Source organism: Phalacrocorax carbo, chromosome 7 (assembly GCF_963921805.1).
Source record: "Phalacrocorax carbo chromosome 7, bPhaCar2.1, whole genome shotgun sequence".
NCBI lineage: Eukaryota > Metazoa > Chordata > Aves > Suliformes > Phalacrocoracidae > Phalacrocorax > Phalacrocorax carbo.
This window is the reverse complement of record NC_087519.1, coordinates 35,838,100-35,863,107: the sequence shown is the minus strand read 5'-3', so window position 1 is coordinate 35,863,107 and position 25,008 is coordinate 35,838,100. Positions and strand designations below refer to the sequence as shown.

Genomic DNA, 25,008 nt, shown 5'->3' with positions numbered 1-25,008 from the left:
CAGTTGTATGGGGTTTAATAAGGCCAAGTGCCAGGTCCTGTGCTTGGGTCACAACAACCCCATGCAACACTACAGGCTTGCGGAAGAGTGGCTGGAGAGCTGCCCAGCCGAGGAGGACCTGGGGGTGCTGGTTGAAAGCCAGCTGAATGTGAGCCAGCAGCGTGCCTGGGTGGGCAAGGGGGCCAACAGCATCCTGGCTTGTATCAGGAGTAGTGTGGCCAGCAGGAGCAGGGAGGTGATAGTGCCCCTGTACTTGGCCCTGGTGAGGCTGCACCTCGAGTACTGTGTTCGGTTTTGGGCCCCTCACTACAAGAGGGACATTGATGTGCTGGAGTGCATCCAAAGAAGAGCAACGAAGCTGGTGAAGGGTCTGGAGAGCAAGTCTTATGAGGAGCAGCTGAAGGAACTGGGGTTGTTTAGCCTGGAGAAGAGGAGGCTTAGGGGAGATGTTATCGCTCTCTACAACTACCTGAAAGGAGGTTGTAGCGAGGTGGGTGTTGGCCTCTTCTCCCTAGTAACTAGCAATAGGGCAAGAGGAAATGGCCTCAAGTTGCATCAGGGGAGGTTTAAATTGGATACTAGGAGAAATTTCTTCACTGAGAGACTGGTCAGGCACTGGAACAGGCTGCCCAGAGAGGTGGTAGAGTCACCATCCCTGGAGGTATTTAAAAGATGTATATATGTAGCACTTCAGGGCATGGTTTAGGAGGCATGGTGGTGTTGGGTTGACGGTTGGACTTGATCAGTCAGTTACCTTTGTCACATTCATGAGAAACCTCTGTTTAACCTTAAAACCCCTGCAGGAGGAAGGTTCCACAAAATTCTTTGCCAATTTATTTCATTACTTACCATTATTAACATCTAACTAAAATTCCCACTGACGAAATAACACCTTTATTTCTTGTTTTATAAACTGTAATAAATTTACATTTCCCTCCTCTTTGCAGCTTTTAATGTATTGAAGATTTGTGTATTAACAGATATCTTCGATAGACCAACTGCCCTCTGTCTCCTCACATGTATGTTCTTCTCAGCTGTGTTTTCTAGATCCCCACTTAATTCTTACTGCCTTTCCCCTCTGACTCTTCAGATACTTCCCATCCTCTTTCCAAAAAAAGTGCTAAAAACTTGATGCGGTGCTACATCTAAGGTCTTATTAATACTGAGCAGCACAGAAGCATGTGTTTGCAGATAACATGCCTATTCACAGATTCACTGTGAGGCAAATGTTACACAACATGACACTGTTCATCCATGTGATGCCATTGGTTATACCTACTAGCATTACTTCCATCTTTTTTGAGACAGCCTTCCAATTTGCCAAGATAATTCTTAATTCTCATCCTGTGTTCCAGTGTTTCTGCAGCCTTCCTGAGCTGGTATCAGGAGGTACTTGCATTACATCATCCAAATTACAAATAAAAGTAGAACTGCACAGAGGCAGATCATGGCATATAATCCATACTTCAACACATGCTTTTCTAGTTAATTTTACATCCACCTAAGAGTTTAATCAATGCCATATTTCCATTGCTTATTTTTAGAATACAGTGCAAGACAGTAGTAAAGCCGCAGTGATTTCACACACAGGCCAATTCATACGGTTTCTCCCTTATATACACAACTTATACTTCTTTACTAAGACTAGTTTGCTCTGACTATTCTGTGACTAGGCTGCTATGACTGTCACAGCAAATCCATACAGCCTTGTGACTTACCTTCGTGTAACTTTTCCAAGCTTTGATAGTGCATTTTTCTGGAAATTTAAGCTGCCTGGCTTATATAAAACCTTGGCTCCTTCCATCACTAAATAAACACCATGTGTACACCTTTCTGGTCTACTGCAACCTCAGAGAATCACAGAATATCTCAAGTTGGAGCAGACCCATAATGGTCACAAGTCCAACTCCCTGCTCCTCATAGGACTACCTAAAGCCAAACCAGATGACTAACAGCATTTTCCAGGCACTCCTTGAACTCTGACAGGCTTGGTGCTGTGACCACATCCCTGGGGAGCCTGTTCCAGTGGCTGCCCACCCTCTTGGTGGAGAACCTTTTCCTAATGTCCAATCTGAACTTCTCCTGACGCAGCTTCATTCCATTTCCTCATGTCCTATTGGTGGTCACCAGAGAGAGGAGATCAGCACCTCCCCTTCTGCTGCCTTGCTTGAGGAAGATGTAGACTGCCCCTCAGCCTTCTTTTCTCCAAACTGAACAAACCAAGCGACCTCAGGTGCTCCTCTTAAGTCCTACCCTCAAGGCCTTTCACCCTCTTGACCTCCTTTCTCTGGCCACACTCTAAGAGTTTGATGTGCTTCTTATATTGAGGTGCCCAAAACTGCACACAGTACTCAAGGTGGGGCCGCACCAGTGCAGTGTGGAGTGGGACAATCGTTTCCCTCCAACTAGCTATGCTGTGCTTGATGCACCCCAGGACACAGTTGGCCCATTTGACTGCCAGGGCATACTGTTGACTCATATTCAACTTGCCAGTAACCCAAACCCCCAGATGTCTTTCCACAAGGCCGCTCTCCAGCCTCTCATCCCCCAGTTTGTACATATAACCAGGATTACCCCTTCCCAGGTGCACTTGCTCTTGTTAAATTTCATATGGTTGGTGATTGCCCAGCTCTCTAGTTGACCCAGATCTCTTTGTAAGGCCTTGCCCATTCTGCCATTACCTGAGATGGCATGGTACTCGGAGCATCATCCCAATAAAATAAACAGAACTTATTATGAACAGGGATATTAAATTTGTTTAAGTCAATTTTCTCCCAAATTTATCCCTCTGAAGTATATACTGCACTGTGAAGTTATGCCAATTTTTCCACTTTGACCCCTCCTCTTTCAATGTTATGTATTAATTTGTATTTTTCTTTGAATATTTCCCTTGTTTTTTCTGGATCAAATTTCTCAAGACAACTAAACCGGTATTATTTCCTTGAAGTTTGGTGTTACAAGGGTCATTAAGAAATGACAATTTTTAAACCCAGAACTTAAATACACTTCTCTTTACGACCCTATTTGAAATAATTAACGCATCTTAAGATCTGTATTTATCATCTATTAAAAAAAAACCACCAAACTTGAACTAAAATAACAAGAATTAAGAAATATGTGCTTACTGCCACAGGTAAGCCAGAAAGCTATGGAGATCACTTGCTCAGATCCTAAGATCAGAATCTGATGACAGCTTCTGCTTTAATATATAAAAAATTTCCTCCTGCGCTCATGCTGTGTAAGGGATTTTACATTTCTGTTTATTTAGTTATTAGCTTGTTCATCTAAAGAACTAAAGTGAAAAATGAAAATGAAATCTTTATATTAATCTTCAAATAACTGAAAAAGAAAAAAAGTGCTACCTAATGATTCTTAGTAGCTCCAGAATCTTGAATACCATCAGGATCAGAAATAAATTTTGCAAATTATTTAATTACAAAGAGTAATTCCTTTATTTAATAAGACAAATGGGCCTTGTTTTTCCATTCAAAACTGTTGTCAAAGGTATCCAGAAACCCAACTGGCTATTTGGTTTTTTCAACTAAATTCTAAATTTCATCCAAACATTGCTTCACATGAAGTTGATTTTTAAAAAGTACTAAATAAATGCATTATTCATCCTTTATAGTATCATTAGTCATAGCAATGTGTTAAAAAAAAATGAGTAAACATTTAAGCTATGTAATTACTTGAATGAATAAGGACAAAAAGTACCAGGTTATGCTGATGTGAATCACCATTTTTTCCTCTTTGAAAAAACACACTCAAAGCTAGATTTAAATTTTTTCACATTCATCAAACCTAGGTGTTAGACACACCTTTTCAAGTACTACAGGATATAAATAGTACTACATATCCTCTGTCGAGTCACTGAAAGACTTAACAAGTGCAGACATTCACTACCACCTTGCAATGCTCTAACTGTGAACCAATTTGAAAGACCCGAGTCTATGATGTCTAATGAACCCTTTGCAGAAAGGTTCGTATCTGTCTGTACTTAAGCTTGCTAAATGTAACTAACTGCATTTGCAAAACTTCTTGAGCTTATGAAACTAAGACTTTTTGATCAGAGCTGGCTCATGTCCAACCAGCTTTCAGGGCAATCTGAGCTTGCTCACGTATGCCTACAAGATCGCACAGTCATATTAGATTGAATATGAAAGACAAAATTTTCCCGCATATTCCTTTTGTGCATAATCCTGAAGCTGCAAACTGACATCAGCAGGGAATCTATGTAATGCTCAGAAAAATTACAGATTTAAACGCAAGCTAGAGACTTCAGATAGAAAACAAAAATTATAGGAGAAGCAAGCCAGAACACAGATGGCCTTAGGACCACAAGGATGTAGCCATGATGTTTGCCAACATGACATAATATGGAGATACATAGTTCTCTTGAAACTACTAGAAATGACAAAATTATTCAGTCAGACATCAGAAGAAGGTTCAGAACATAATTGTTAAGATAGTCCCTATGAACAAAATGTAAACTACAGCCAGTCTACAAAATTAATCCAATAATAAAACAAGAGTTAAAATAATAAATCGTGGGCAAATCCAAGATTAGGAACAGTCACTGACCTTCAGTTTACCACTGAAAGCATCCCCAGACACACAACAACAAAGAAAATCTGAACAATATCCATTTCCCAGTGCCAAGACTAAGAAACCCAGATGGATGGATGGAGACACCCATGCAGACTGGAGCCAGTCCACAGCAACTACCACTTTCTCCGACGTGGAAGAGATTGCTTTTATGTAGCCCACACACAGCTTCTTCTAATTATGCCCACAGCTGTTAAGCAGAACTGCCTGTTCTCCAGCAAGGTGACCCTGCCAAACCCACTGTGAAAGGAACAACATTTGTTCCTTTAAGGAAAAAGTTACTGAGGGAGGGAAAAAAAAAAAAAATGCAGAGACCACTGAAGCCAGTGAAAAGACTCCAATTTGTATCACTGACTCTTGGATTAAAATACCAAGAACAGCCCCTACCTCCATATACAAACGATGTTTTTATAATAGATGTAGTGTGAATCTAAGAAAAACATCTCTAGCTACAGTCAAAGATTTAACTATTTCTTTTAATAAAGTGTTTTCTTTCTGTTTTAATTTTCTTTGGCAGTTGAAACCTTTGCAAGAAGGAAACCCTCCGAAAGAAATCTACATTGGCAGTACCTTCAAAAATGTTTGCACATTTAGGAAGTCACAGGAAAGAAAAAAAATCAGCATTCTGTATACATTTTAGCATGAAAATCTGAAGAAATACTTTGTGTTAGTACTGTATACTTTTTAAATGCAAAAATGAATCATTATTGAAATTCTGATTTCTAAATCTTTTGTAGCCGTAATTAGAACCTAAGAACAACTATGTCACTGTCATCTTGTTGCCTGAAGACCATAGGAAGTTAACCCTTCAGACAGTGTTTCCAAAAATACCCAATACAGCATCAAGCATTTGATGGAAGGAATGAAAGATGTGCTGCACTGCAAAAGAGAGCCATCACCTCCAGAATGTTAAATACTGAATATAGTAATCTCAGCACAGTACCATAATCCACAGCAAATTAGAGAGAAGTAAACAATACCAGGACAAAACCAGAGCAAAATATCCTTGAAAGGCACTACGTATTAGGGTGTCAAACTGAGTCTGAAATTATGTTCTAAACTATTCTCAGTGTACTAGTGTCACAATGCTTCAGTATTTTCTATTTTGATGATTTTTCACATTGATGGTAAGTGCAAACACATTATCACTCACGTGGAATGAAGCCCTGTGTTTAAATTAACACTGTCTGTCTTTTTATCCCTGTAACTTATAACTCAGGAATGCTGCAACCAGGCAAGCCCAAAACCTTAGGCAATCTTGTATGCAACAATGGACAGAACCTTTTCAGTAAAGGCAGAGGAGAGAAATGGGAAACACGGTCTCGCTCATTTGCATAGGCAACTTTTATATAAATGTACTTTGGATCCCAAACGAGCTTGTATCAATGATATTTTAACAACACAACACAGCTCTTCGCTTTAATCATAAACCATTGAACTACTTTTCTTCTGTATGTAGAAGTGTTTCATAGGCAAGAGGAAAAGGATGCACACAGAACTCCTGAATAACGGGCAGGAGCGGAAGTAGAAAAGGCAAAAAAACCCAAAATACTGGCAGTTTGGACAACATTTTCTAGTGTTGATTCATCCATCAAAAGCATTCTCTTAGTACATTTTCCTTCAGATATCTGAAGGAATGCTCTCCACACACTGTTCCTGCAGAAAATCACGCCCCTCCTAGAAGAATGCCAAATTGTCTGTATGGATTCACGTATAATAATACTAATAATCATCATCATCATCCTAGAGACAGCAGAAATGAAGAAAAATGTGTAGCACTGAGGACAAGACGAAGAGAAAGTGGAAATAAAGGAGAAACTAATTTCCCCAGTTATGCTAATTCTATGGAAGTCTTTACACAATTTAAGATCTTGAACACAGAATCAACATTGAACAAAACTGTATCCAGCACCCTGTGCCTCTTCTTAAACCAAGCACACTTGGTCCTAAACCGTTTATTACCTGTGCTTTAGTATCTGAACCAAGTTAGCATTACTTTAAAAAAAGTGAAAAAACCCCAAAACAAGACCAAAACCCCTCATCAAAATAGTCAAAATTTAGGGCATAAATGCATTTTTTTTTTCAAGCAGAGACTAAAGGAGACAAGTCTAAACCTAGTATTTCCAAAATACTTATGTACTATTTAAAGATACATAGCAGTACCTTTAGAGGTCAAGTGTGTACAAAACTTAAAACAGCTAATATCACATTTACTGTAGCTTTTCAAAAGAAATTAACTAGATCACAATTTTTAAGATCTCTAATCTAGAAAAAAAAAAGTTTGTTGACATACAAGTACGAGACCTGGATTTGAAGGAGTTGCCAAATTCTAGTTGTCCATCCCATCTAACTTCCCCCACTGCACTGCTACTGAACCAGAAATAGTTGAACTATGAACAAAGATGCTTCTCAGCTCTCAATTTTCAGTCCAGTATTTTTTAGTATTTTTAGTATTTTAGTACATTTAGTTTATTTTAGTATTCTTCAGTTATCTAAAATGAACACCATTTTAGATAACAAAGGGGAGTAACTGCTTCAGTTGTCTGAACTTAACCTGTTTGCCTGTATACATGGAAGTTTTCCGATAGAATAATTTCAGTGCTTTAGAGAACTATACATCAGGGTATTTCATAGGTGCTAATTGGTTGTGGTTATATTTTAAAAGATAAGCCCTTGGTGAGAGGCTTAGTGGTGTTTTGTCTTACCTATCTGGTGAACTGCTACCACCACTATCAAGAGAATAAGGACTTTTTTGGTTCTAATCTTCAGTAAACCTGTTTTATCCTACATCAACCACTATTTTTATGAAGAGACAGATGGAAGAATATTGTTATACATTCATTAAACATTTGTAATAGAATTACGGCTATGCTTCTTGTTGCAAGCAGTCTGCTACTTACACTGAGCATACACCAAAATTAATAAAAATTAACTGATTTATTTTCCTGGTAATTTGCCTGAAGAAAGTGCTGGTGATCAGGATCACAGAGCATGGTTGCAGTTTTAGAAAGATATTTAGAACTAGACCTCTACTTGAGGAGGACAGCTTTTTCCCAAAAAATGTTGTTGGGTATCTAAGACCATACATAGTCTGAATTTTTAAAAAAAAAAAAGTTGGAATCCAAGAATCAGATTCAAGTTCTATCATATTACTTTATGAAATGTATTTCGATCTGATATCATGCACTGCACATTTGAGCATATAATCTATTTTAAGACATTTCTACAGAAAAACCATCGTAGTGAAATGCAATGATTGGCATTCCTACAATTGCAGAAGGGAAAGATAACACTGACTGAAAAAAAAAAATAAATTATACAGCATTTCTCTCTAGTCTTATCACATCAGTTTCATTCGTATTACAACGTTCCATGGATTTGGCAAATTTCATAGACTACTACTGATAAAAAGTCCAGTCTCAGTAGAAGAAAACAGAAATGGGAGCCCTTCAAAATTCAGAGAATAGGTAAGCCAGATGCCTAGATATTTCCTAACTACACTGCTAGTGTACCTATGACTAGTCCATACTTGTCTATCTAGAAACTGAGTGGACTGGGGTTTTGTTTTGTTTTAAATTACAAATGAAGAAATACGTATATAGACAGATTCACTATAAGAGGAATATCTACATATGTATACTTATAAGTATTTCTCTTCAATCACAAATGATAAAGACTATCACCTACATGTTTAAAGAACTTAGTCTTAAGAAAAAGAGGAAAATTCCTTTGTGCAGAGCCATGAGCTTGCAAGGGATTCTTAACATTATTGAGATTGAAAGACAGGCACTTAGAAGTTCAACTCAAAAAATCCCAACACCCACCACAACAAAAATCCAAATCCACATCCCACACTAATCAAGATCTTTCTTCCGAGCAGAATAGCAAGTAAACAATAGATAAGAGACACAGTATACTCGGGTTACATTAAGTATAGCTGCTAATACTAGATTTAAACAAAATTGGCAGTCGTATATTTTAACTTCATAGTAAACCCGTAGGGTTTAAATATTAAAGGCTATGAATTTTTAAATCCAAAATTATTTTCCTGACTTGACTAAAGGAAGAGTTATTGCAATTTGTGACCAGTATAGAATTAGGAAAATAAGAATGAAAATTAAAAAGAAAACAACACAAAAAAACACCCAAGCCAAAACTTTGGAGAAAAAAATTAATATTGTTTAATCCAATTCTTGTTTGAGACAACAAATCTAAAACTGGGAATGGAGAATAGAAATAACAGTTCCTTTCAGTAAACGGGCCTAAATCATTATGATAGTTTGATAGTCCTAAAATTGATGCCAACACAAATCCCATAAACAAGCGTAGCAATTTCTTTTGTTGCATTAGATAGTAATGATTATTACTACTTAAGAATTTTTCAGTATATAACATAAAAATAGAATTGCAGTTCAGGAATGCCTGAATGCAGTATAAGCAGAAATGCAGTACCTTTATGGTGGGTTTAGATAACCCATGTATGGGATTACAGAAGAGTAACTACTGAGCTTAAATTCAATGCATGCATTAATACAAATTAGTTTTCAGTTGTCCACACCTGATACCAGGAAATTCTGTACTATGCCACTGATTCTTTTAACAGCTTAGTAGTAGGATACTAACACAGTATTTTATACGAATGTATCAACATTCCAAATCTGTAATGGTAGATTTTGTGGCCAAAATCCCGTAATAAATGCATTTGTTCAACTAAGGGGGTGTGTGTGGGGGGGAATCAATCGAAATTACTGCAACACTTGCTACAGAGCAACTGTGATGGTTTAAGTGTCATAGTTGCGGGGGGGTGGGGCAGAGAGATTAATAAGAAGAGAGTGCCCTAAATTTTGATTGTGGTACCTGTTTTCACATCCATTTAGCTACTTATTTGAAATTATTTTTGTAATTTTTTGTCACGTTAAGTACCTGTTTCATCATCCATGTAATTGCAAGCAACTGTGAATGTCATGCTTTAGGGTAAAATGTATCGTGTTCAAAGGACAGTGCTCATTCAAGCTAATTATTTTTCGAACTAACTGACAGGGAAGAATATCCTAGCTGCTCATTAGCACAGTAAATTTCATCTCATCCTTTGTGTCACTAAAATAGGTATGATCAATTACATGCTCTATATTACTTTCTCTGTCAAATAAGGCACCTGCCTATAGGCAAGCTTAACCTTTAAGCAGCTATTGAAGGAAATATTTTAAGAGTTCAGCTCTAGTCTTGCTTTTCCAAACTAAAGTGCTCAGGCAGGTAGGAGAAAGAGGTACAAAATTAAAGGACTTCTGTGAAACCACTGAAAACAACATCTATATATATTTGATCACACCAAACTATATTGGAAACAATATATAATGATACATTTTCCTGCTTCACTTATCTGTGAGGCTCTAAAGACTATAACTAGCACTGAAAACAGACACTACCATAGTCTTAAGAAATGCTGCTGTCTCAAATTGAAGTTAAAAATGTGACTTGGTATGCCACAGTTATCTACCAGTGAGATATACTTAGAGATGCTATTTAGATTCTAATCTCATGTTTCATCAAAGAGCATTCACCAAATAAGAATATATTCCCTCTTATAGTTGAAAACTTATCTTTGCCCAAAACCAACAAGCAGGCAAAAGATACTTCCTTACTTGTAGTGATGTAGATTATTTAAGGCTACAAAAGAAAGCTGCAGGTATTCCACACTGATACATGAAGGCCTTTAAAATGTACACTATCTAGTTATTTATATTATTATAATTTTGTCTTTTTTTTATATTGGTTTCTTGATAGTTTCAAAAAAACCCACAAACATGGCTGATTCTTGCAGATAACATTTCAAAATGCTTAATATTAAAAGCTTTGAAGGATTTTTTTCCCAAACTCAATGTTAAAAAATGATATAAAACACCATGTAAAAATGACACCAAAATAAAAAGTATCACTTACAGTAAAGCTCATTTTAGACCCATTCCTTCTCAAAATCTAGTACTTAAATAGAACAACATATAGATGTGACTTCGTTAATTTTTTAAAATTCTGAAGACAGCATGAACAGTAACTAATTCACTATCTTCTGCTTGCAAACCAGATTAACCAAATGCAGTTTTATTGATTTGTTTGAAAGCTAAGATTCTCACTATCTCCTAAGGTTTTCAGTACAGTTTGATTGAAATGGGACTGCTCAGACTGCAATCATTTCCAGAACAAATATATTAACAGCAATAATCTTGATGTAGAAATATATTTAAGTTTCTACCTTACACAATGTTGAGGGACAGTTAGACAAAACTATGCTTAAAGAACAAAGATGAACACAAAAATTAAGATGACTAGAAAAAAAATTACTTCAAAAATCCCTCATTTCCCTAAAAGTCTGCCCTTCCACCTCCTAGTGTCTCTCACAATAGATGCAAGCTTAATAAAGCAAAAAGCTGTATTTACTTTAAAAAAAAAATAATTTTAATGAATTTTCCAAACTGGAAAAGCCTTTTCCTATCACAGTCTTGCCTTATCTGCTGCCTTTTTAAAAACATCTTCCAGATAACATGACATGTTCTTTGTAATAAAAAATAGGATCACAGAAGGTGTGAAACTAGAAGTGATGATGATTTGTCAAGATATTAATTTTAATATTTTGTCTGGTATTTCTCTGACAGCCATAATACAGTGGTGTAAATTAATTTTCTGAGTGGAGAATTACAAATGGTGCTCCACATTTTAAGGGGTTACAAGTAGAGGCTTCTGTGCCTTTTTCCTCATGAACGCTTCCTTGCACCCAGGAAGATAGAATACCAAGATTATGAAAAAGGAAAATGACACTGATAAGATATTCAGTCAGGTTATTATTTTTGTTAAGATTAAATGGTACGGCTTCACCAAATTTAGAAGAAATCTTTCAGATTTCTTAAGAACCACCTAAAGCCTTTGGCTGAATTCCCAAGAAGAATCCATATTGACATGCAACAGATTAAAGACCAAGCAACGTTTGATGTGAAAAATTATCTCAATACCAGACAAATACTAGGTTCATTTCCGCCCTTTATTTTATTACTTCAATATAAAAATTTTGCATAACTGTGTGATGTAAATTTTACACAATGCTCTAATAATGTGCTGTCAGCCCTATTAAATAGATTTTCCCTCAAGTCTAAGTTTTCAGAAGCTGAGAAACAGATTCTACAAAGTATTCTTTCCCTCTTGATTTCCCTTGCATTATAAAAAGATAAAATATAGCCTAACAAATGTAATCTATACCAATTTAACTAATAAGTTTCAGTTAAAAACAAATACCATTTTTATCTCTGAACATGCCTTTTTTTTTTTTTTAGGTCTTTCAGCTAGCTAGAATATAAGCTTCCTTTAAGGTAGAAAAGGACAATGTGAAGAACAAGATATCAGTACTTTGCTTGTCAATTACATTTGTATAAAAAGCAAACATACACACACACAGAAAGTTTAAATCTTGGCAACACCAATTCTTCTATTATACCACTTCATACTACTTTTTACAGTACTGTAAGATTTTTTGGCACAGCAACTTAGTTTACTTAAGGGTTTTTGTTATAAAAGTATTTCTTTTACTATAGTAGCAGCAAGGTAATCAAACAGTAAGCAATTATGAATAAATGGAATTACACTAAGAGAATGATACCTCATCTTCACACTGCTGTCTCTGAAAATCCTACCAGGAGATTTCACCTGTTTCCAAAGATACGTCCAAAATATTGAAAATACATAATGAGCAATAGATTTTCCCCCCTCCCCCTTCTCAGTATGAACCATAACTTAAGATATAAAATGCAATAAAATTCCTACCTCTTTCATTAAGACTGTTTAGCACTGCCCTTTCAAGCTGTTCTTCTTCAGTAAGCCCACCTGTATAATCATAATAGTTCCTTGGCGTTCTGTATTGATAACCTGGATAGCCATAATACTCTGTTAAATGAATACAAAATAAAGAAAATGAAGAGCTGCTACTCAGTAGGAGAGTGTGAAAACAGATATTATCTTTACGCTATCTTCCTGCCACAAATTATTTTAATTTGGGACAGAAAAAATATTAGGATTCAATCACTTATATAATATATGCCATGAATCAATTTCTAATTTACAAAGCTAGACTATGGTAACAGGAGAGAGAAAAACAAAAGAAAAAATATGGCTCAAACATCTCAGTTTTTTGTAATTGTTATAAATAAATGTCATGGAATTGCCATTATTAAGACATTTCACATGGAAATTGAAAGACACTTTTTATCAGCTCGTTTTAATATTTAATTGTCAATACCTGGGCACCTTATTAATGTCACTAGAACACCAACACCACAGGTAGGTTTCAGGCTGTTTCCCACCTGTCTCTCACTTCCCTGCAGTGTCCATAAACAATACATGCCAATGTCATCATAAATTCAAATAATGTTTGGACCTAGAAAACACATGGGAGAAGATTCCTGCACATTTTTGCAGAAATATATACAGTTAATATTGTGCAATTGCACACCTACACCTGCCCTGGAAAAAAAACACCACACCGTAGATCTCATCTAATGTCACAATCACTGTATGTAGCCTGTGATACTGACAACCGAGAATTTCTGACCATTAGCAAAGTTTGTCAAAACCAAGCACAAACAAACCATCATCTGCCCAAACACATGGGATTTAAAAGAAAAAAATTACTTGGCTAGACAATTGAGCAAGACTCTCTTCCTTTTAACACAATCGGATCTTGCTTGAGCACAGAAAGTCTAAACTGAAGAACTGAGGAGAAAAATCCCATTTTTCTGTTCCATTTTTGCATCTTCAAAATCCAAAGCTTTGGGTGATATTTTTATTTCTCTTCCAGACAGATGAAGAGGGGATTTTGAAGAATCAAAGTACAGAAATGTAGCCAGTTTCTTCCAACCGATAGAAAACGTACACAAGTTTTTCAAAATGAAGTCATCTGAAATATTTTTGTATGAAACAAACACAGCATGCCATTTCCCTTTATCTTCAGGTTATTAGCATCAATGATAGCCTTGTGTTATCTCATTAGTTACATGGATTCCAGGTCTAATAATCTTGTGGAGTTTCTGTGATTGGTAACAAGCGCAGACTATGAAGTGAGGACATATAAATAACTTCTTTTAAAAAAATGATTGTGTTAAAGAAAGAAATCCCAAGCTCTAGAACCTTAAGACGAACAAAAATATAAACACCCAATTTTAAGATTAAACAGGAAAAGCAGCAAAAATTGAACAGAGTGACTGCATGCTATTCTCTACAGGAGTATATATTCCTCTGTGTGTATTATGCAAATATACCTACATGTATTTTATATACATGTGTATGTGCACATGGATGCTTGTATACATAATACACACATAGAGGAAAAAGTGTAATTCTGTCCATTTGCAAATTTTTTCTTTTTGGAACATACAACTGACATAATGAGATTTTTCATACATCTGCAGTGAACACTTTGTATTATCCTCCAGTAACCTGTTATTCTGCCATTTCTCAAATTACTGGCAACTCCTCTGATTAAAAAAGATTATTTTTAATTTTTAATCTGTATGAATTACAGCCGTATTTTAAAAAAACTTTAAAAGCCTTTAAGTCACACTGGCTACATTTAAGAGACATAATTCTGCAGAAAAATTAAACTGACCGCAGGATACCATTTAACTGTTATATACATACATTTCGGATGCAATTTTCATGTATTCCCCTCATTCTTCTTTGCATTATGTTAATATAAATGAACATTTTCTCAGCTATAAATTTATTTTCTGGAGCCTTCAAAACTGCATGCATAAAGACTATAAAAATTCTGGTACTAAAAGCATGAAATTATGTGGGGAAAGAAAAAGGATGTTGTATTTTAAGTTTGTTCTATTATGGTAAATTTTTGTATGTTTGATGTTTTACACTGTTACCAAGTTGTAAGTGCTCAGAAAGCCATAATCTTATTTTACAACAAGAAACAATTTGGTAACATTGACATATCAAGGTGTTCCTATTAATCAGAATAAGTGTCCTAATACTTTATTCATGAACTGCATTTAGAGAAAACCTAATTCAGTTACTAAATACAAACTGTGTTAAAATTACAATTAAAAGATTTTTTTCTTCTAAAGCTGTTTCCTCATACTGTTTCATAAAATCTGTTCTGACCATAACTTCATCTATTCTTCTATTTAAATTGATATTTAAAGGCAGATAGTAATAAATCAGCAATACCAGAAAATGAAAAATTAATCAAGGTAAGGACGTACTGTATGGGCATCATTAGCCTATGACATTAGAGAGAGTTTTCTTAATCCACATATGGCCAAATTGATTACATATATCATACATGAAGCAAAAGGTTAAATCTTCCATAAAGACTTCTGCAAATAGGATGGAAGACAAGGTATATACATAGGGAATGAACATAAATGTACATATTTTTTAAATTGCAGTTATAAATAATTTTAGAGAAATGAATTTAGTAGGAAAAAATGTAGTTACATCTAAAGCCAAGCTTGGAAGACAGGAGAATTCAGGTTAACCCTCTCCTTTATCTCTGTTTTGTCCACAACTCAAAGAGACAGCATGGCCACTACAGGGACTGCCCAAGATATGCAAAAAAGCCCCCCAGAGTTCTTTGTTGTCAGCGTACTAAAGGTTTTTTTTCTCAGGTGCTATGTAGTCCCCCATCCAGATACATTACACGATATCTTGTCCCTTTTCCCTGCTTAGGAAGAGCTGGAAAATAAAAAAATAAAGGGCTATTCATAATCTGCTCCTATTCCACAAGGGTGGTCTTTCACACCCACCTAAGCCTCAAGCAGCTGGTGTTTGTACAGTGGCTGCAACAGACTATGGAGTTTAAATGTCAAGTACAAATTCTTATCTTCATTAGCCATTAAAGTACCTTTTCTGATATAAATCTTCAGCATTTCCACCCACCCTGCCATACCGAAGATTTAGTTTCTATGAACGTGGAATACAGAGCAATGCAAGCAGCACACCCAGGCTCCGGTGGACTGAACAGCCTCTGTAGCTAGGCGAGCATCTTTAACTGGGCTGAGACTGCCAGTCATGGAAACAGGTAACTCATGCTCACTACGCAGTCTATGTTCACATCTTATTTCATTTCGCAATGGTACTTTTGTTTTATTTCTTTACTGGAATTTAGATCAAGTGTTTTTTGACTTGAGAACTGGAATAATGGAAATCTTACATAAACATACTTTTAAGTCACAACAATCCTTGCTGCTGTTGGTAAAGAAAGTAGGTTAAGATCATTCAGTTAGGAATTATGAAACAAATCCTTCAAAAATAGTCAAGGGAATTATTGTGGGAATTATTTAACATAACAAAAATTGGAGATCATAGAAAACAAAATCCATCATGGAGAATAAAAGCAGCACTAATCTTGGCTCACTGTGGCTCAGAGTAAGCACATCTCACTTATAAAATATTATAAAAAATGAAAAACCCTGCATGACTAAACATCAGATAACAGTAAGAATGATCAAATGGATGAAATAGTTTTCATATAAGCAACCATATAGACTACAAATTTTCAACCAGAGAGAAAATATGACTATGGTGAGTACAGGACTGGAGTCTGTGAAACCATAAAGGATATGAAGAAAGTACATAAAGAATGAAAGTTTGGCTTCCCATCCCAGAGAAGAATTAATGTGCATCAAATGAAATTAGCAGCTAGCAGGTTCAAAACCAACAAAAATGACAGATTCTACACCAAGAAGTAAACTGTGAAATTATTCTTCTGTGATGTTGCAGGTGTTAAAGAGTTCATGCCGATTCAAAGAGCTTTTGACAAATTCATGGAAGAAGAATCCATCATGAGCTATTAAAGACAAAATTCCCCCCACAAAACGTTTTGCTGAGAACATCTTTAAGCCATGAGCCACTGCACGCTGGCAGATATCTGAGGAAGTTATCACTATATGTTTATCCTGTTCTTACAGCAGATGCCTAGGAAAGAGTATAAATCACTGCAGGAGATAAGATACACTGGGCTATACATCCCTTAGCTTTGATCCAACTCATAGCCCTTCTCACAGCTGGCTCCTTTTCTGTTCCTCCCAAACAAGACCTCCATCTATTATTTCTAAACACTGCACATACGATTCAATGTTCTGCACACGAAGTGAATTAAATGTGCTACCCATCTATATGCTTTGAAGATAGCCTAGATTTACTTTGGTAGGAGTGTGCTTTTTACACATAAACTATTGATTTACAAAAAGTGTTCAAAGGAAGAAGTTCCTTGTCAGAGGGAGAAAAAAAAATCCTAGAATGGAATAGATAAATTTGCCAGATTGGGGCAGATTTACCAAGGTTCAAAGGGCTGCTTTCAGTAGGCACAATTTCCCCTCTGCTGCACCTTCTGCAAAAGGGATGGTATTTCCCCAGGGTAGGATTTTATGATGTCATGACCTTAATTTGAGGTTTAAAGCCTCTTGTACATAATACATCCACACAGTCCCCTAAAAAAGAAAGGTGAAACATGGCTAGAGAAGTAATATGTTTAGCAAGTATGCACAAGTGCAGAATATTTTGTATATTATGTATGTTTCCATTTAACTAGCTCCTCTGTAATGTTTCTATCATTAGAAAAAATGTTGTCCCTATTTTTAAAGCCGAGTTAGTTTTTAGGTAAGTGGGTGAGAGTACTCACCTGAATAGTAGTCCCTTGGTCTGGCAGGGTCAGTGAATGAAGAAATGCCACCTAAATATAAGAATAATGTATGTACTATCAGAATAAAATAATGACATTGTCTTTCTTTATAACATACAAAATCAGATTTAAAGTACTTTTTCTTTCAGAGTCCGTTTCATAAAATACAAATATGAAACAAGGAGTACCTATGAATTTTTTTGGCATCAGTGAGAGAATATAGTATCAGTAAGCTTGTATGTTGTGTCAGATTTTATAGTAGCATGCTGCATTTAAGCAACATACCCCTGTAGCCTAGAAAAATGCAAACCAACCTAACAAATGTTCTCCAGAACATGTAACAAGTAATTTCTGCACTGAGATTGTTTACTGGTAAAAATGGGCTAAAGCACAGAAAACTGAGGACTAGAATAACACTCCACTGTTTCTGCACTGCTACACAGAAGAAAAAGATGATGTGTACACTGGAACACTCCTTCCTCCGGGTCTTAGTCAAACAGCAACCTCCACAGCAGCAGGATCTCCACAGCATGTTTCACTAACAGTACCATGGGTTTTATCACAGAATCCCAGAATAATTCACTGTGGAAGGACCTTAGAAAGTCACTAGCTCAACTCCCACACAGAGCAGGGTTAGCTATGAGATCAGACCAGGTTACTCAGTCAGGACTTTATCTTGTCAAATCTTGAAAACATCCAAGGATGGAGACTGCAGTACCTCCCTAGGCAGCATGATCTGATGCTTGGCTGTCCTAATAGTCATCAGAGAGCCCCCTATGCCAGAGAAACGTGCAATATTAGCATTTAACTAATGTGACGCTTCATGTCTGATCACTCCAGTGGGGTAGGAAATTGGATGCTCCGGCCTCTCATTTTTCACTTAAAACTGCTAAACATGTATTGCTACAGGCTGTATCACTAAACTACAATAAAGCCTCCTGTGAAAAGTACACACATCTGAACAAATAATTTCCCACTACACAAACACCATATCCATAGACAACTTGATGGCACAGCAGTGAATAAAGTACTAAACATATTAAGTAATCAGACATGAAAAACAAACATTCTGACTACCAACCTCAGCACAGCTGTTGTGACAGGGCTTAGACTTCCAATTAAAACACTGAAATTTATGAGAATGTTCATATGAAAGTTTTCAGGGCTGTATTTATAACAATTGCTAGACTAAAGATGTGTAAAGATATAACCTTTTTTAAAAGTAAGTATTGCTACAATATGAAAAGCTCTAAAAATATTAATGTAACAATGTTAAAAACATTGTTGGAAAGCTTGAGAATTCTGGTAACAATTTCTCAAGCATCCCACAGCCTTCTTCAAACTGTAGGAAATTCCACTAGAATGGACACAAGTAGTAAAAAGCAACGTGGAAACTTACTGTGTTCTGGTATGTTTTTATGGCTTCACCACACTTCATTTCAAGTGACATTTTCATTTATATCTTATGTGGAACATTTTACTCTAAATAAACATGTTTAAAAAAGGTTAAAAGGTATTCCTCTAATTAAAAATATCTGAAAGACATAATTATTGGTTCTTCTCCATATTTAAGAAGAAAAAAGTTGATTTTTTTTCTTCTGCATTGACGTTAATAATCAGCATATCTTTAATGGCCTAAAAACTTACTGGAATGGCCTGAATTTCTGTATGTAAGACTTATGGAAGTTTAAAAATATAAGTGTCTCTTATGCAGATTTGACAAAGTGAACAAAATTATATACCTGCGCAGGCTTTCATGATCTTTTTCAGAGGTCCCATAGTGTACATCAATCCAACAAGTATCCCTGCCAGATGCCCAGCAAAAGAAGTCCTGGAAAAAAAGGAAAATATTGTGAGTGATGGCAAAAACAACTTTTTTGTAGGGATCCAGAAGGTGGAGTGCAGAATTTATTGTAACTGAGAAAGTCCCTGAGTGAGACCAAGCATAGAGAAATTACTTGCCTGCAAGGACATAGTGCCAAGTTTTCTTTTTCCATAACTACCATAAAATTGCTAGGTATATATAGTTACAGAAGATACCTAACAAATATCCTGAAGAAGCTGAAAACTAATTGGAGAGATCATTTTAATTGCCTGTTTAAAGGACAGAATACCATTCCCTAAAAGCATTTAAGGTAAAGACTTACTGAGGTAGGAAACTAGTTTTAATCTATAAAAAAGTAAATCCACAGAATTCCTCTGAAATGTCTAGGTGGGATCTACCAAAACCATTTAGTTTCAAGTGAAAGTACAAACACAGTACTTTCTGCCACACTATCAACACAATCCTGCAATTAGTCTGACATAAGCATGAATGCAGATCTGTTGCAATCTTTGTAAGAGTACCTTCAAAATTAAAAGAACAATGAGTGAAATGCTGAGATCCATATTCTTTTCTATACACACCAATTTTTTTTAAAAAGATCATTGCCTATTTGCATATAGAATGAAAAGGCTCCAGAGGCTTTTGTGAAATCATCGACATGGAAGCATATGTTTACAGTAAATAAGGAGTACTGCCATGACTATGGGGTACTCTAAATTCATAAACCAATTTTCAGCATTCAAACTAAGAGTTTAACTCTTTTGTGCTTAATCAGATTAGATATTAATTAAGAGTAAAATCTTTTGAGTGTAGCCAGGTTTAAACATTATTTATAAATTGCTTGCCTCTATTATGATGTTAGAGAAGCCAATACAACAAACAGTAAGATTTCCTAGTATAAGCAATTTTGAATAACTCAGTCCACTGGATTCATACTGGCTGTCCAAAGATTCAAGTCATATGAACTTTTTTGCCTTTATAAAGTAGAAATGAAACCTCTGTTTAATGTAAAAATAGATTACATTTTTTACATTCTGGTCAGAAATCCAAGAGAGCTACATAGGTAATAGCATATGCACTCATGACAATACAACTTCCAGTTATCACTGGTAAAAAGTATACAAGAAAATGCACGTCACTAGAGGGAGATAAAGATCAAATCTAGATTCACTCTTCTGCCACCTACTTAACCACAAGCTTTTATTCTGCTATGTGGAGCTGCGGTTCTCCCCCATAAGTAACAAACAATTCTTTTTAAAAGTAACACAAATTCTGATGTGAAAATGTCTAGGTAAGAGGTAGTTAGCAAAATAAAGTATCTATAAGGAACTAATTTTCCAAACAGATTATTCTGGAACAGATTTTTCAAATTTGTGAAAAATACATGCCTGACTTGGAAGATGTCTGCACACTGGAAATATTAAATACTTCGAGATGCCTTATTCTAGGAATCACTAACAGGAGACGGATTCACCTATATTCCTGCCAGTGTTTTAAACCAATTTTTCATTTATCTTGATTTACGTGAGCACAACACTGTTCCACAAAACCCCAAATCAAGATCTTTGCTTGCAATACAGTTAAGCTGTATACTTATACAATATGAATGATCAAACCTTTCAACTTTAAAAAGTCCTTAGGGGGATAATTTCCACTTTCTGTCTATTGATCAGGTTAGCGTACTAAATGCCTAAACACTATTGACTGCTTAATTATAAGTTACATTCAAGGAGTAGAAAGTTAAAATGAATATGTTTAAACAGGGTTTTCTAAATGAAAAATAGTATCAGATACACTGTCATACATATATACTATCACTGATGTGCAGAAAAATACTGTCACATCAAGTTTCCACCATATGCTGTCATAAAATTAATTAGGGTGTGATCAACAGTAGCACCTTGCTACTTGTAATTACTAAGGAAAAGCAGTCTGTAGACAGCTTCCCTTATGTTAACAAATTGCTTAATGTTACAGACAAGCAAACACTACCTCATTTCAGAACGTGTTATATTGTAATTTACTCAAACGATAACACCTTTTTTTGCTAATGCTTGGTATCATTTATAGCATGGAAAACATCTTTATAGATATTTTCCAAATCAACAACTAAAATAGACACATAAACTGCAATTTTTTTTTTTTAAAAAAAGCAGTTTTTAAATAAAACTTAATGTTGTCAAAACAAACAAAAATTAAACCACTATGCAGCAAAATTCTGAAGTAGTCAACTTGTACCTTTTTCCAACTGTTTCAAGGATGGGTGAGGGTCCATCCAGAGGACTGTAAGGGTATTTCTTTACCATTATTAGAGGAAAGGAGCGGAGAGGAGTAGAGAAGGAGGAGGACTCTAGTCAGAAGACTACAAACAAATTACTATCTTCTGTTCCCAGGTAAGACTATTTGCTCAACAATTACTAGGACACATAATTTGTGGATACAACCAAGGTAAGAACACCAGAAACAGAAAACAGATTTGGCAAGAACAAATCATGTCAAATCAACCAAAATTCCTCCTTTGACAGGGCAACAAGCCTTATGGAAAGGGAGAATTAGCGTATATCATACATGCTGTAATAATGCAGCACTGCCTCACAGGATTTGTCATAAAGAAGGCTTAAAAACCTTAAACACTAAAACTACACTAAACAGATCCCTAAGTGGTTGGTAAGCCTGACTTAATACTTATCAATGATGCATTATCAAACTTAGGATATGAATCAAGTGATTTCTGCAAGAGTCTATTCCAAATATTATTTACAAATTACAAGCTAAGAGAAACTGTAAGGGTCACGGGAGATGGCATTACAATTTAAAGCAACCTTGACAAAATGAAGTAGTGGTTTGAAAACAGTGGGGTGCAATTCAACAAAGGCAAATATGGAGTTCTGAACTACCACAGAAATCGTCAACTATACAAACAGGATAAAAGTTCCTGGCTAGTAGGAGAGCTGCAGGACTGATCCTGGGGCACACATTGAATTATACAATAAGGCACAGATCAATATGTCACACCACTGTGGAAAAGGCAGGCATTTTACTGGAAATACGTAAACAGGAACATTATCTGGAAATACAATGAAGTAGCCTTCCACTCTACTCAGCGGCATCAGCTGGAAAACTGAGCCTGCTTTTTGCATACTGCCCAAAAGGAAGAGCAACAAAAAAAAAAAAAAAACAGAGAGCCCACAAAACAACTTCTCAGAAATGACTGAAAGGATCACAATCACTTAAGTCTATTGAAGAACTCCCTCACAGATACAATAATCTTAAAGTATGGAAAAGATTGTCACAAATAGGAATGAATACACTTGCCACATTCTCTATCCATAGGATAAGGAGTCATGGACATAAGTCTCGGCAAGAGATTTAAAAACATCTAAGTAGTACAACAGAATGCCTAGAGAAACCGGGGGGTCTCCATCCATGAGGCAGAGGCCTCCCAGATCTTGCTGGGTTCAGGGCCCGTGCTTTCCCACATTTGCCTCGACTTCACAAGGGAAAATGAGAGGCCTACTAAGTCTCTGCAAAGAGCAATCAGAGTTTATTACAGTGATGATCTTTACAGAATCACAGAATCCCAGGTTGGAAGGAACCTCAGGGATCATCTAGTCCAACCTTTCTAGGAAGAGCACAGCCTAGACAAGATGGCCCAGCACCCTGTCCAGACGACTCTCGAAGGTGTCCAATGTGGCCGAGTCAACCACTTCCCTAGGTGATTATTCCAATGGTTGACTGTTCTCACTGTGAAAAATTTTCCTCTGGTGTCCAATCGGAATCTCCCCAAGAGCAATTTGTGTCCATTCCCCCTTGTCCTCTCCATGTGACTCCATGTAGAAAGAGAGTCTCCATCTTCTTCGTAACTATCCCTTAAGTACTGGTACATGGTGATGAGATCCCCTCTGAGCCTCCTTTTCTCAAGGCTGAACAAACCCAGTTCTCCCAGCCTATCTTCATACAGCACGCTTCCCAATCCTTTGATCATCTTTGTGTCCCTTCTCTGCACCCCTTCCAGCCTGTCCACATCCTTTTTGTATAGCAGGGACCAGAACTGTACACAGTACTCCAGGTGTGGCTTGACAAGCACTGAGTAGAGTGGGATGATGACTTCTTTATCTCTGCTGGCGATGCCCTTTTTGATGCAACCCAGCATCCTGTTGGCCTTCTTGGCTGCAGCAGCACACTGCTTGCTCATGTTGAGCTTTCTGTCCACCAGGACCCCCAGGTCCCTTTCCACGGAGCTGCTCTCCAGCCAGGTGGATCCCAGTCTGTGCTGCACTCCTGGATTACGTTTCCCAGGTGCATGACCTTACACTTCTCCTTGTTGAACTTCATAAGGTTCTTGCTGGCCCACTCCTCCAGCCTGTCCAGATCTCCCTGCAGAGCAGCTCTCCCTTCTGGAGTGTCTACTTCCCCACTCAACTTGGTGTCATCAGCAAACTTCTTCAGGCTACACTTATGTTATCCACATCACTTATGAAGATGTTGAATAACATTGGGCCCAATATCGATCCTTGGGGGACTCCACTAATGCACTTTAAAAGTGAATTAGACTAAATATTGATAAGTATAAATTACATTTACACACACAAGTTTATATAGATGTATACAAGTTTGTCCTTCTGAAATTATCACTCAGAGCATTTGTTCTGAGATCAGATTCACTCAGATCCTCTGTAACCTTTCTTATACAAAAATGTTGACAGGAATTATTCAATTTAAGTCAATTACATGAAATAACTGTTTTACTAATGCAATTAGTATTCTTCCATCCACATGCCTTAGTCCAAAGTGGATACTCCTATTTCCAATGAACTTAAATATATTTGAACAACTGATCCTATATACTACTTCAGTGTCACTCTTCTTGACATTTTATTACATTTTACAGTGAATTTCAATTTTCAGTAGCTTGTCTTTTTTAAAAAATTGCATAATGGATTTCTTGCCTATGAGGCTGTCTGAGTTTTATCTGAAGACATTGAAGTTAATGGCAAAAGTACAACTGTTTTCACAAGGCAGGATTATATGCAAAATTTAGAACTAAATGCCATGGATTTTGGCTGAAAAGAAATTAATAAACAGTTTACAAAAAGCACAAAATAAGTTGTGTGAAGAAGTCTTGGCCAAGCACACACTACCAAGGCTCCTTTCACTTGCATTATAAATTCCACTCTTCTTTCTTGTCTAACCCAGAAGCCTAAGGTTACTCCTGTTTTTTGCTTTTTATATACAGTAAGTAACCCTGGCTATAATTAAAAACTCTTGCAATATCAGCAATAAAGCAACCTCCATTATCAACCTATTCAAAAATCGACTTTTTACACTATTCATAAGGATAGCAATGGCTTTACTGGAATGTATATTTTATTAGGTAAAAATGTACTGTTATTTTTCCGCTAGGCTAAGGAAGAAACATTCTCCTGATTGCAACATGATAAACTACTGCCTTTTTTCCTGCTGGTTAATAAAGAAAAATTGGCGGATGATTTTTTTTCCCACAGTACAATTTTCAGTTTCTATTATACAAGCTGAACTTCAATGGGAATAAAAACAGGGTTCTTAACTTTTTAAATTGCATATTTTTTCTCTAAATGTCAATGAGCTTTATCAGTATTAACTAATGTTCTCCCTGGTACAACAAAATTCAAATGATGTCTCATTTAACTTTTTGTTTGAAAATGTAGATATCCCCAGAGATCTTATTTATCTCAACCATTCACTTCATACTAATGATAATTATGCAATATATCTAAATACTGTTTCCTGAAGACATTTGCCATCAAGCTGATGTGCACATTACTTCAGAAAAATCTTCTAAACAGAATTAATTATACTTTTTCATTTGGCTGTGTAATTTCCATGAAAACTGGTATCACTAGAGGGAAAACCATTTGGACTGCAT

General features: G+C 36.2%; 1 protein-coding gene across 5 annotated transcripts in view; it reads right to left on the bottom strand.

Annotated features, from left to right (window-relative positions):
- Positions 1-25,008, bottom strand: part of RHBDD1 (rhomboid domain containing 1) — a 207,007-nt gene that overhangs the window by 166,321 nt on the left and 15,678 nt on the right. For all 5 annotated transcript variants that reach the window (XM_064457396.1, XM_064457398.1, XM_064457397.1 and 2 more), the window contains exons 4-6: positions 19,021-19,109; positions 17,279-17,329; positions 12,415-12,534 (exon numbers count right to left, since the gene is read on the bottom strand). In XM_064457396.1, coding sequence (XP_064313466.1) covers positions 12,415-12,534; positions 17,279-17,329; positions 19,021-19,109 — 260 coding nt within the window. The remainder of the gene's footprint in view (positions 1-12,414; positions 12,535-17,278; positions 17,330-19,020; positions 19,110-25,008) is intronic.